At 43.9% G+C, this 13,294-nt stretch overlaps 1 protein-coding gene across 1 annotated transcript in view; it reads right to left on the bottom strand.

Moving 5' to 3' along the window:
• The window catches only part of SLC6A2 (solute carrier family 6 member 2), a 61,125-nt gene extending 49,447 nt beyond the window's left edge, over positions 1 to 11,678 (bottom strand). Inside the window, exons 1-2 of the mRNA XM_054389917.1 lie at positions 11,649 to 11,678; positions 9,466 to 9,763 (exon numbers count right to left, since the gene is read on the bottom strand). Coding sequence (XP_054245892.1) covers positions 9,466 to 9,763; positions 11,649 to 11,678 — 328 coding nt within the window. The remainder of the gene's footprint in view (positions 1 to 9,465; positions 9,764 to 11,648) is intronic.
• Between the last annotated feature and the right edge of the window lie 1,616 nt (positions 11,679 to 13,294).

The raw sequence follows: 13,294 nt of genomic DNA, 5'->3' as shown, positions 1-13,294 counted from the left end.
AAAGATAACTGCCTGCCTAGTCTTGTCTTACTTTTGTTTAGTAATGCATTGTCACGGAGTTCTGCACACTGGAAACCAGTTGTGTTTGGGATGAATAGGAGTGCAAAGAAGTATGTGGCTTATGTAGCCAAACCTCCCTGCTGACAGTTTCTGTTTCTGAGTGGTAGACCCTTGTTGTCAATGGTGTACTGTGCTGTCACCTTTGTCATGCTTCAGGAGAGAGATTGCAAAACTGGTTTAAGCAGAGAATAGGGGAAAGGAGAGGGAAGAGTGAAAATAAAACAAAGGATAGCTTTGGTAAGTAGTTTAGAGGTTCTTTCCTCTTCATGAAGAATAATACATCCTAAGGCAAGGAGCTTAACTGTTTCCTTTCCATTCCTCCCACCTCCTTCCCCTTTCTTTATGGATTAAAGGTTTGCAAATCTGTATAGCTGAAATGAAGTACATTGAATCTATACAGAAGATGTTGAATTATGCTACAATACTCTCTCAAGAATTTCTGTGAGAACAGGGGATTGTTCAGCATTACTGGGGGTCTGGGCTCTTTTGGTGCTGATTTCCTGAAGGACTCAGATACCCATCTTTAGGAAGTCAAGTTCCAAGTATCACTAAAACCTTTCAATCAAAACTATTCTGACTGGGCATGAGCATACAAGACTTACATGGTTAGGGTGAAATCTTGCCATGAAAGGTTCAGGACTTGGAGGCAGGGAGAAGGAAAGGGGAAGATTAAGCAGTTGTAGTTAGAGAAGGGAATTGCAGATTGTCAAGACATGGGTAATAGGCTACTAACAACAGTACTTTGTCCCCAAATGCTCTGGGAAAGGGAAACTGCAAGTTTATAATCAGCATGATGTTCCTGGAATCTTTACTTACTGTTCATTGAAATTGGTCTGGGGCAGTGGAGTTGTCCTGATTGTAACTTACAATAATTTCCTGTTGTCACATTTCAATTTGAGAGATTTGCAGGATTCCCCCCCTGATTTATTCTCCTGGGTTTGTTTGTTCTATATGAAGCATATATACAGAGAATGGAAAGTACTAAGAGCAAGGTAATACTGAAAGATCTAGAACTTTATTACAAAGACACTCCATTTAATTTGTCTCCTGTCTCCTGAATTACAATATTTGAATATAAATATATCTCTAAGTGAATTTATTTTACGGCTTAATATTTTTAAATGTGGTTGAATGCAGTCACATACAACACCATCCAATAATTACAATGTGTGTAAAAGCTCTGAAGTTTACTGTGCAAACTGCTATTGGAGGGCCATAGTACAGTTCTTAACTATTTAATCAATTAGTTAGCCTAAGACAAAGGCTTTAGAGGTGGGAGTTGCTGATGTGCTTTTCACACACAGACAAAACTAAAATGAAGGCTTGAGCTACTTGATGTTGCTTCCCAGAACTGGTCAAAATTCTTTAAGCCATTTATTTCCATTTTAATTCACAGCAAAAGGTTCAGTAATTTGTGGGCTGATTTTAATCATTATTTCCCTCACAGTGTATCTAAACACTCACTAAAGCTGTATGTTCTCTTTGATCTTGTGTAAGTAGTTGTACTAGCATTCTGTTTCATACTGGTGTAAGTATGGAGAGGAATGTATCTGTCTTGAAATAAGCATCTTCAGACTGCTGGAGATGTATTCACGTACTCACTGAACTGACAGACAGGTTTGTGATACTTCGCCAAAAGATGAAAGGGAAGTTCTGCCCCAAAACCACATCTCAGTATCCTTAGTGATATTTTGGGTTCTTCAGTAAGGAAGGGCTGTTGGCTATTACACTCCTAATATGGCCTTTCTGTTTTCCATTGCTCCCAGCAAATTTAATGAAGAGCTTAAAAAGATGTTGGTGAGAAAGACTAGAAATGCATGAAGCTGAAGTGTCTGTTCTTTCAGGTGTAATGAGTATCCAAAACCTGGGATTCCTAGTCAAGCCACAATAAACTCCTGTTTCTGTTTTAATAGGTCTTAATACGAATGTGGAAGGCTTCCTAATGTGACTTCTGGAATTTACTTATTGGGAAGGGATATATATCCTGTTGTACTTTGGTTTCTTGGCAGAGCTGAGAAGGGTATATAGGAATAAAAGCGGAGGGTGTGGAAAGAGAGCTTCAGCAGAGATTTTCTATTTCCAAACAACAAACCAAAGTGTATTACTTGATGTCTTTTCTGCCTCTTTAGAATAAAGTGCTTCTGAGTGGTAATCAAAATGTGTTCATTCAGCATGCTTAGAGAGGTATCCGTGCTTTGGTCAGAACAGATTATTTGGTTCACATCACTATTTTTTTCTTGCCTTAGTAACATGGAGGTGCAAAGGTGGAAAACTACTTTTACTGATTGATTGGAGCACCCCATAGATAACTTCTGAATGTTTGGTCACCAATATAGGCTGGGCAGTGACTGGATTGAAGTAAAGGACGTGGGGGTGCTGGTGGATGAGAAGCTCAACATGAGCCACCAGTATGGATTTGCAGCCCAGAAAGCCATTTGTATCTTGGACTGCATCAAGAGAAGTGCAGCCAGCAGGTCGAGGAAGGTGATTCTGCCCCTTACTCCACTCTGGTGAGACCCCACCTGGAGTACTGTGTCCAGTTCTGGAGGCCCTATTACAAGAAGGATATAGATGTGCTGGAACATGTCCAGAGAAGGACCACGAGGATGATCAGAGGGCTGGAGCACCTGTCCTATGACGACAGGTTGAGAGAGTTGGGGCTATTCAGTCTGGAGAAAAGGAGGCTCTGAAGAGACCTTATTGTGGCCTTCCAGTATTTTAAGGGAGCCTACAAGAAAGCTGGGGAGGGACTTTTTAGGGTGTCAGGTAGTGATAGGACTAGGGGGAATGGAGCAAAAGTAGAAATGGGTAGATTCAGATTGGGTGTTAGGAAAAGATTCTTCCCCATGAGGGTGGTGAGACACTGGAACAGGTTGCTCAAGGAAGTGGTAGAAGCCTCATTCCTGGAGGTTTTTACGGCCAGGCTGGATGTGTCTCTGAGCAACTTGATCAAGTGTGAGGTGTCCCTGCCCATGGCAGGGGGCTTGGAACTAGATGATCCTTGAGGTCCCCTCCAACCCTAACAATTCTATGATTAATTATAAAATGGACCCCTTCAAGTGCAGCATCAAGCTAAATACTCTGTGTCTTATCTAGAACCTTTCTTTGCTTGTACATCTCTGGCATCTTTGTAATATTGTCAGTTGAAGGGCTGATGAAATTATTCAGGGACAGATAATTTCTCTGCTCAGCCAGGCATTTAGCTGAAGTCCATATAGTGTACCACTTCTACACTAGTGCATGGTATCTTATGCCAGAATCAGCAACCAGAATTTTAGAACTGACAAAATACTTGAGTGAGAAAAGTTCAATTCTTCCTTATCAACTATTCATAATGCATCATATGTAGTACTTACATGACCTAGTGGCTTTTAGCCCTGTAGACATTACACTTCTGAAGATTCATTTTGTGGTGCCAAGAAGATGTAGAGGAGAACAGGGATTTCAGAGAAGTAGCTGCCAACTGCCATGTGCTACATGTGAGCTGGTTAGTGGCTGATCAAGGACAGAAAGACAAGTGATGAAGTTGTGTGGGAAGAGATCAACTGTGAGCTGGCCACTAAGCCAGCTCTGGGGAAGGAGGTGCTGTCACACCACACAGCTGAACATCATCCCCAGTGTGACACAATGTCCAGAAGCCCAAAAAACATGGCCACAGTGTGGAGATCAGTGTAACAGTTTATCCTGTCTGAGGTCACTGATTCGATGTGCTAACAGGAATTGAAAACCCCTTATTAGGAAACCAAAATCACTAGATTTGCATCTAAGCTTTGACTGATTGATGAGTCAAACTCCTGGCGTAGGCTTTGCAGTGAGATTAACTTCAACATTGATTTATTATTATCATCATCAGTGCTATTTTGGAATGTAAACCCTGATATTCCAAGGCAAAGGTCATCCACCTTTGAAATGTGAAGTGCCAGATCGTATTCTTTCTCAAATCAGTGATTGATGTGGTGGCAGACACTTGGCAAAATGCAGGGGGCAAAGCCAAGTACAAAGGCAAGGTGCTGCTGGCCAGCATCAGAATTTGTTTTTGGTTGAAGCGGTGCACTGGCCAGACTCAAAGCTCTGTGGGAGGTTGTACTTTCACAGGTGGCATTCTCAGTGTGTGATAGCTCTTGGCTCCTGGCTGTGCGTTGGCCTTGTTTGGGGACACTGAGATTTGGTTTTACACTCTCTGGTAACTATGCTGTGGATTGCTTGGTCCTACATCACGGCTTATAGAAGGAGGAATAGGAAAGGCAGCATTAGGATAAAATGTAAGATACTTTTCTTCTAAAGTGTATTGATTGCTGGCGAACTGTTCTTGGAAGCAGATGATTTCTTCTAGAAATACTGTGGTCTAAAACCACTTAATGCTTCAGAGGAGATAAAAGTTTATATTATGATAGCTAGAGAACTGCTAAAATATTTATCTGCAGCTATTCATGGATTCATGAAAAGCCTAATCTGATTCTTATGATACAATAACTTTCCAGTGACTAATCCGACAATTACATGCTTCCTAATGAGTTCCTTCTGAACATGACTGACCTTGCAAAGTGCTTTGGCTCACAAAAAAAGAACTTCATGTTGGTAAATCCTTTTTCCACAAATTTCAGTGGGAAATAGTAATCTTGCCTATGCAGGGAAACAAAACAAAAATTAACATTAATACTGAAAGTATTTTGTACAAAAACTACAATAGTTTTGTTGAGGAAGCCTGAGCATCATCCTCCCCCACTATGAGCACATCAGTTAATCATACAAGGTATTACTCAACTTCATTTGCCATCAGTAACATTTTAGATGTTATCCGCATATCAGTTTCCTTAAGTTGATAGGAGTCTAATTTTGCTACTCATTCTTTAATTCAGCACAGCCTCTTGATGAACTGGGGACAACTTAAAAGGCTGTGTTACAAAGACTTGTTTTGAGTACATTAATGTTGACCACTCACAGGGAGAGTCATGCAGCTAGGGAGTCTCTTCTTAGAAAAAGGGCTCTTGCCAGAAATCAGTTTAGTGAGAATAGCCTGCTGAAGTGACTGCAGCTGATCATTTCTCCAGTGACATACCCTGCTCCTTGAAACTGTCACATCTGGACTGCACAGAAATGATTTGTGCTTCTCCTTTTTCTGCAGTGTGTTTCAAACACATGTAAGTTGTGGTGTTTATCGATCAGCCAAATAGACGAGGTGATGTTTCAGAATTTCCCCTTTTTGGAGCCTGGTCTTACCTGCTTAATGACAGCTTGCAGAATTTTGCCATCTGTACAGAGCCCCCCCATTTTATAAAGTAGTTTAAAGCACATAGTGGACATATCCTGCTTCCAAGAAGCCAGTGAGTGCAAGGTCCTATCCAGTATGTTCATAGTAAACTGTTGTGGAAGTTTTCTGTGGCCTGTTTAGTGTTATAATAAAGCCCCTGGATCGGTCTCTGCCCTTGTAAGGCAGGCAAGTCCTGTGGAAGTAGGCAACTGATACAAAAAAAAAAAACTCTAGCTTTTTGGATTACTAAAGTTTGAGCTTTTTTTATTATTATTATTTGTAACAGCAGAAGAATGTTTCCAGTTGCTCACAGAAGGGTTACATTCTGCCATCTATCTTTGTGCAGAAGTCCCATTGGGGGTCTCTCAGCAGGCTACTCACAAAACACAGATGTTTTTTGGCTATTCATTCAGCATCTTACTGTTGCTGGATACTTCTTACTCTCTAGCTTTTTGTTACTGGGAGCTTGTTAAAATACAAATAGGATTTTTGTTAACACCACTGGTGCTGTTTCCCAGTTACCTGCCATGAAGTCTGTGTAACTGCCACTGGGTGGTGTATGCCTCGTGTAAGTAAAACTCCCTGAAGTAAACTACTGGAATTCTGTAGCTGTGGAACTTCACTGTCTAACCCAAAAGCCTGTACCTGTGTTTTTCAATCAGGAAATTTCCCCTAAGTTTATCCAAGAAGGAAACTCAAGACTTTGAGTAGTGTAAGAAAGTGGGTGTATATATGCATCCATGTCCTTCAGCTTTGAATGAGGGAAGGCAGTGTGTATTTATACTTTCCTTCTGTTCCTGTAAGTTCTCATGCTTTATTGAGAACCACCTATTTTTACAAGCATGGAAAGGCTCTTACTGTGTCTGCTGACATCTTAAATTAATCATAGCCAGTCTTAGGAACACATAACAGTCCACACGTCACCCATATCACTTTTTTCAGATGCAAAGGGGAGTGTAATTTTCTACCACTTCCATGTTCTCCATGATGTTGTTCAACATCTAAGAGCAGATGGGTGTTAATTTTGGAAGAATAACACAATTTCTTTCTGCTAGATAGCACAGGCTATGCTGAAACAAGTTTTAGAATACTTCAGTGGCTTAGGACTTCTGGCATGGCAACATGCTTCCTTTTTACTACCTATTTGTATCAAATCTGTTTAAGACAGATGACTTCATAACCCACATTTGACTATGTAAATTCAGCGCTAGCTGAATTTCTGATATGGAGTAATTGCTGAGGCTTTCAGAGTAAAGAGAAAAAGAAACGTTTTTCCTTCATCAATTTACATTATACAGGCCATCCAATTCAACTTGAATCTATTTTGTTGTGCTGGGGTTTTTTAACATTTACTTAGTAGCTCCTTATAAATATCAAAAGGCAAACTGTAATCTTCCTGTGAGCATCTTATAAAAACTTCTTAAAGAGCAGGTCTGAACATGCTATACAAGTAGCTGATACTGTCTCTTCAGCTTGTTGAGCAGTCCAGAAAAACTAGTAAGATAATGAAATGAAGATTTCTTCATGCCTACTACTATGCTACTATGTTTATTGTTATTATATTTTCTGTATGGAGATATGTAAGCCAGCAGTTACATAAAACCCGTTGGATTACTCTTTAGAGGTAGCAAAACTTGCTCTAGTGCTAGAAAGGTTCTCCCTTGTAGTAGCAGTGTGAGGGGGAAAAAATGTTAAAGAAAATATGTGATTTGGGACTGTAAAGATACCAACAAAATTTGACACTATCTTATGGCTTTACACGTTGCTTCTTGTTCTTTGGTCTTGTAGGGAAATGTACCCACACAGCAAACAAGCTCCCAAACCCAGTTTTAAGGAGAGATGTGGCTGAGTTGGCTTGAAACTCAGGAAAGCACTTTTAGAACCTGACTCATGTACAGGAGTTTCTATTAAAGAAAATTGGTATCCATGTCCAACATAGGAGGGAATAGATCAAAATTTTTAAGATACCATTGAGACAACTGTAAAGAGAAAGCAAAGACCTGTTAGCCAGTCTGTGGCTATGTGTCCATTTCCCACTTCTCAGCACAGGGTCTGCGCTGGAAATTCTGTTGTGACTGAATGCTATTAGCTGACATGCTGATGGGTATACCTGATCAATCAGTGTAGAAAAAGAAAAATAATCTCACTATGTACATATTAGTAAACTTCATTAAGCCAAACACAATCAAACTGTAAAAATCAGTCTTCCCTACTGTCAGCCACAGCCAATGTGTCTTTGTCCATGTTAGCTAGCATATGTCTTCCATGTGAACCAATGTTAATGGGTTTCAACAGTCATCTTTCATTTTGTGGTGAAATTAAGAGGTTACTACCAGTAAAGGATGTTGTGATACTACCTATGTGTTCAAGATTGACATTGTAGATGCTTCATAGTATGGTTTGTTCTCTGTTGAAGAGCAGAGTCAAGGAGTGTTTATAATCTCTGTATCATTAAGCAGTTCTCAGTCCTTTCTAGACTTTGGCAGCATAGGACCTCTCTAATTTTGGCTATAAAGGGCTGATTTCCCTTGGGTGGTTTGGAGCAAACTTTTCACCAAGAGGTGCCTCTTGAAACTGTATAGTAACTTTCTCTTGATTGCCACTTGGAAGTATTTGAATTAAAAGATGCTAAGGATGACCCAGGTTTCTCTAGCTGAATTGACATGATGTAAAGCACAGAGACTGACCAAAATGCACAAGAGCTGCAGACTCTTCCCTCATGTGCCTGAGCTAGCAGCAGATGATAAAGGAAGCAAGTTAGGAAATTAAGTGACCTAAAATACAAAAGAGTTTCTGAAGCACTCATGTTACCTTGTGCAGTGTAAAGTAGGGGAATATATCCTTTTCCCTAACAATGGCCAGATGACCTGGAGATCTGGCAGTAGAGCATATGTACTGAGTGGCATCAGTGATGCTGCCACTATGTCTGCACCTGACAGTGTGGAAGTCTGCAGAGCTCGTGCTGCTGCACTGTGCTGCTTTGGTCTGAATTGATAGAATTGGTTCTGAATGTAATGAAATAAGAGTGGAGATTATTTTTTCAGTACTAACTACTTTCTTCACCCTGTCTGGGTGGTGAGCAGAGAGATTTTTTGACTCCCCTCAGAAGTTTTGGAGGTGCCAAACTAGACCAAGTGTTTAAGTACCAGCCCTTTCTAGTATCCTATTTAAAGGATGAGTATAATTCCATGTTAATTGCTTGGGATTTTCCCATCCTGCATTCCCCATTTGACAGAAAGCAAGTATTTTGTGTTACAAGTGTGAACCATTAGCCTTTATCACCAGGCAACCACATTACGAAGCCATACATAACTATCTTGCAGAACACGCTTTGCTCTAGCAGTTCTTCTGTATCACTCACCATCCCCGCAAACAGCTCTCCATCTGCTAAGCAGGCTCTGTTATTCCTATGTGTGATTTGAGAGCACCCCAGGCACCTGCCCGGCTTGCAGATGGTGTTACTCCATCAGAGTGGGGAGTCATCGCAGTATGTTGCAGGGGGATGATGGAGTTAAGGTCTTACTGAAGATGTGCCAGACAATCTGAGCTAACTGTAGTTATTGTGTGGGGGGTTTTTTTATTGCTGTCATTGCCAAACTGTGCAGGAGGTGAGGTTTTGTTTGTAATAAGTCTCCCGCCTACTTTGGAGGGGGGAGAACGCCCAGACTGCAGAATGGAGGGCAGAAAGCCTGATGAGAGACGCTAAAACTGCCCCCAAGAAACCTTTTAGTGGACCGGTGCTAACTTTCCTAGCTGCCGTATGTCCGCTCAAGTGTTTTTGGTTGGTTGTGGTTTCCCACCCCCCCGCCCCTCTCGACTCTAACTTTTGCGAACGAAAAAAAAGCGTTAAGCGGGCTAAATTGGCAGCAGAAGGCAAAGCCGCCTATGCTCCAAACTAAGTTGAACTCGGCGGGGTGTGCGAGCAACCCTCACCGTGACTGGTGGGAGCGGCCGCCCGGCTGCTCGGGGGTCGGGCGGGGGAGTGGGGCAGCGCCGGGGCAGTGCTCCCGGGCACCGCGGGGCAAACTCTAGGCTCTCCCCCCTAAACTCTGGGAAGAAGGCGGGGGTGGGGGGGGTAGTGGTGGAAGCCGCCCTTGCGGCGGTGCGGCTGTGGGGCGAGGGGCCGGGGAAAAGAAGCTCGCAGGCGCGCTTACCCCCTCCATTTTTGTAGCAGAGGTAGGGAAACCGCCAGACGTTGGCCAGGTCCACGGCGAAGCCGATGACGGAGAGGAGGAAGTCGATCTTCTTGCCCCAGGTCTCCCTGTCCTGGGGGCCGTAGCGCGGCGCGGGGGCGGCGGGCAGCAGGCTGCTGCTGGTGTACTGCACCCCGTTGTGCTCCTTCACCAGGATCAGCTCCACGTCCTTTCGCGGGGGCGGCGGCCCCGCACGCTCCGCCAGCGGGGCCACCACCGACACTTTGCGGTCGGGCTGGCTCGGCTTGTTCATCCTCGTCTTGAACATCCAGAGACGGGCCGCTTGGGCGGGCGCCGGGAGCGGGAGCGCACTTCCCGCTGGAGGCGACTCGGCGCTCAGCCCGCCGGTGTCAGCGCGGCAGGAGCGAGGCACGGCCGTAATAAGAGCCATGCAAATGAGGCGAGAGAGGGGGGACCGGGGTGCCCCCGGGGAGCGGGGCTGCCTGCGCCCTTCCTCCGCGGGGGAGCGGCCGGCAGCCGGGCGCGGTGCCGCTGCCCACAGCTCGCAGAACCGTCGGCGCACCTGAGGCCACGCCGCTTCTGCCGGGGCCGCCGGTGGGCACCGAGCTGCAGTCTCCCGCCCCGGCCGCCGGCCGGAGCCCCTCGCTGTCCCGGGCCCACCGGCGGCAGTTTCAGCCGAAACCCGGACAGTCAGGGCTCGTCCTGCCGCGGACTGTCGAGCTGTGTGTCCCGCCGGGGAAAGCGCACACCCCTGAGCGGGAAGCTTGGAATTGCGTTAGTGGGCAACAGGTAGAGATGATCCAGAGTGCCCGCTGCCCTTCTTCTACAGCAGATTGCTCACTACCCTTCTTTCCGAGCAGAATGCCTGTTCCCCTTTTTTTCTCGCAGATTACCCACTGCCTTTTTGTGCTGGCTGAGCTTCACTACGAAGGCACCTTTCTCCTGTCTGTTAGCGTGGCTTTAGTTAAACAGTGGAATTTGGCTTTTGACATCAGAACCTGGTTGGATGCAGGCCGAATGGCAGAACTGGACCCTGCTAATACTCCTGTGATAGGATGTCCAGCTTTTTCTGTTCTGGTGAATGTGGGGCTGAGGTATTTGCAGAACATTAACTACTTTTGCTATTCCAAATGGGACCAGAGCCTTTTACATGTAAAATGAACAAAGAATTAGCTGGCAGAGCAAAAGTGATTGTTGCTGAAAGATGGCTAAATATAGCTGCAGAAAGGGGTTTTCAGGGACTCTTCGTGTTACAGCTGTGAGCAGTAACTCTACGTTCAGCATCTGTAAAGGGAATAAAATTTGAGCGCAAAAGGCAGAAACTGCCTCCCCCTCCCCAGTGTTAAATAGATTCAGTTCTGCCTGGCATCAATAAGAACAGGTCAGAATGCAGAGGATTATCAGTGGTGCTGCAGCCTACTAAGTCCTTATTCATTCTGCTAGGACTTATGAGTGTTGCAGTATATGAAGAGGTGCTAGTCAGAGTTCAAAAAGGAATACCAAGTTTCTCTGCAAACTTGAGATGTCAGAAAGTATCCCAACTTAGAGTTAAAGCTCACATATTGACATCTTCCTCCTCTCTTTAGGCCGCAGACTACAGGTATGCTAGAGATAGCTACTGACAGTTTGCAGATTTTTTTTTTTTTGCTTTCACAGAAAGCTCTTGGTTCAAGCTCCAAGATCTAAGCTGTGACTTGGATCCCAAAACACTCACCTGGATGAAGTAGTTGAGCAGTGGCTTTACTGTTTCAGAGCAACTGTATGCTTAAACATGCAGCTCATGTGTTCTCTTTTGTCTGCTCCACCATATCCTGCCCTCATTTTCTCCAAGTACACTACATAAGAACATTTTATCTATTCTTTTTTTGACATTCATGCTAAACATTCTGCAAGTACTTCCTCTGTGTGCAGTTCTGACAAAGTGCCCTGTAGACACTTGTAGTTTGATCATGCCTTGCAACCCCTATGGTATGAAGTGCTCTTCATACCATCATTCACTGCCACCTCATGCATCAAATACCCATGTTCTTTGCAGTGCCCCCAGATATGCCCCTCATCCATGCGTTTCTGTCAGCCTGAGCTCCTATTCTCTCATACCAAATAAAGGACAAACTCTTCTCTGGGTGTGAGGAGAGCCTCTGCTCCCATCCTCAAAGCCCTGAAACCACCTTGCTGAAACTCACCAGGTAGCACTGGGGATGTCTCTGTCCCATTCCCTGGTACCTATGGGGAGGGGGAAGATGACTGATAGGGGATTCCTCCTCCTTGGTTCCACCACTCTGGGACTGCAGTCTCTCTGGGAGCTGAAGGTGTTAGCCTAGCCAGTAAGGAGCTTTTAAAACCTGGTTCCTCTCTCTTCACGTGACGATTACTGCCTTAATAATCTGCAAAGACTTTCTATGCTAGACAGCAGAGCTCCCTTATTGCTTCTGGAAAAATAAGGCCTTGCTAAAGAACACCCTTTTCCCCACAAGGTCTCAATTAGCTGAGCTTGATCATGATGTCTATGGTGGGAGGAATCTAGAAAGCCCCCACTTATTTCCTGAGAGAATTAAGTCACTGTGCATATATATATGCCTTTAGTTCTTGCATGGAAAGTGTGCACAATCTGGTTAATGTAATACCAACTGCACCCTCAAGGTAAGAAAGTCCTCAATTGGATTTTATAAAAAAGTTGCTTAATCTTCAATCTGTCTGGATCTTGTTATGCCTAATGGAGCCTGACAGCAGGTAGAGTTCAAGTCAGAGAAGGGAATATTGTATTTAGAAACCTCCATGGAGCCAGGCAGGATGGTAGGGTATTAGTGATATTCCACTGCAGACTGGGAAATAGGCTATAATTTACTTAAAAAAATAGTCAGGTGTTGCTAGCTTAGTCACCAGTTACTCAAATTCTTGTCTGCCATTCTCTCTGCAGTGTACAGGAGAACATACTGTAAGCTGTAACATTAAGTTTGGATTGTCACTCTCAAACATTGGTGTCTACGAAGGAAAAAAACTCTGTGAACAACATGTAGTGTGTACTTCTAGATCTCTGTGCTGCTAGTGTGAAGGCTCACTGTGCTTGTTGGCAGCAGGGTTTGGATTCCCCACCCTTGGCAGCACAGCCCTCTACTATTGCTATTACAGAACTGATATAGAACTAGAGGAGCTAGCTACTGTCCTTCCTGTGAGCCAGCTTTGGAAAAGGGCTGTATCAAAGTGTTCAATACTTTGAACTGGAACTCATACTTTACAGTTGGTGCATCTGAGTCTTGGTTCATGTTATGTCTGATATATTGGACAAAAGAGCTTGGCAGTGGAGCCAAACAAAACAGTGACTGAAACGGGATGTGATTGCTTTATAAATAGAAGTAAATGTCACTGAGAAAAACCATCACCACCACCATTTAAACCAAAGGACAAAAGAACTGTGATAAATTTAGTTAGAAAATTAGACAAGTTGAATAATCAAAGCAGTGAATACACAAGAGTCTAAAGATGTGGAGTTTAGGATATTGTTTTATGAGCAGGGTTGTATGATCAGTTTGCTTGTGAGGGCTGGGGTTTGGGCTTGAAGACCGAAGACATCATTTTCGTATTATAATTCAAGATACAGCAAAGAGAGTAAAAAGGGGCAAGGGACATGTACACCAACTATGTAATTTCACATCCTGGTACATCCACAGAAACTGTGAGCTCATTTTGGCCTTAGGGCTTACCAGCACTGAAAGGTATTTTTTCAAATGAAGTGGGTAAACTGAATGAAGTTAGCTTTGGTTATTCTGTGCTGGAAGAAACTTGGGGAATAGCCAGTTGCTACAGGAACTGGGGACAAAGTAGACATCAG

Source organism: Indicator indicator, chromosome 19 (genome assembly GCF_027791375.1).
Source record: "Indicator indicator isolate 239-I01 chromosome 19, UM_Iind_1.1, whole genome shotgun sequence".
Lineage (NCBI taxonomy): Eukaryota > Metazoa > Chordata > Aves > Piciformes > Indicatoridae > Indicator > Indicator indicator.
This window is presented reverse-complemented; position numbering and strand designations above follow the sequence as displayed.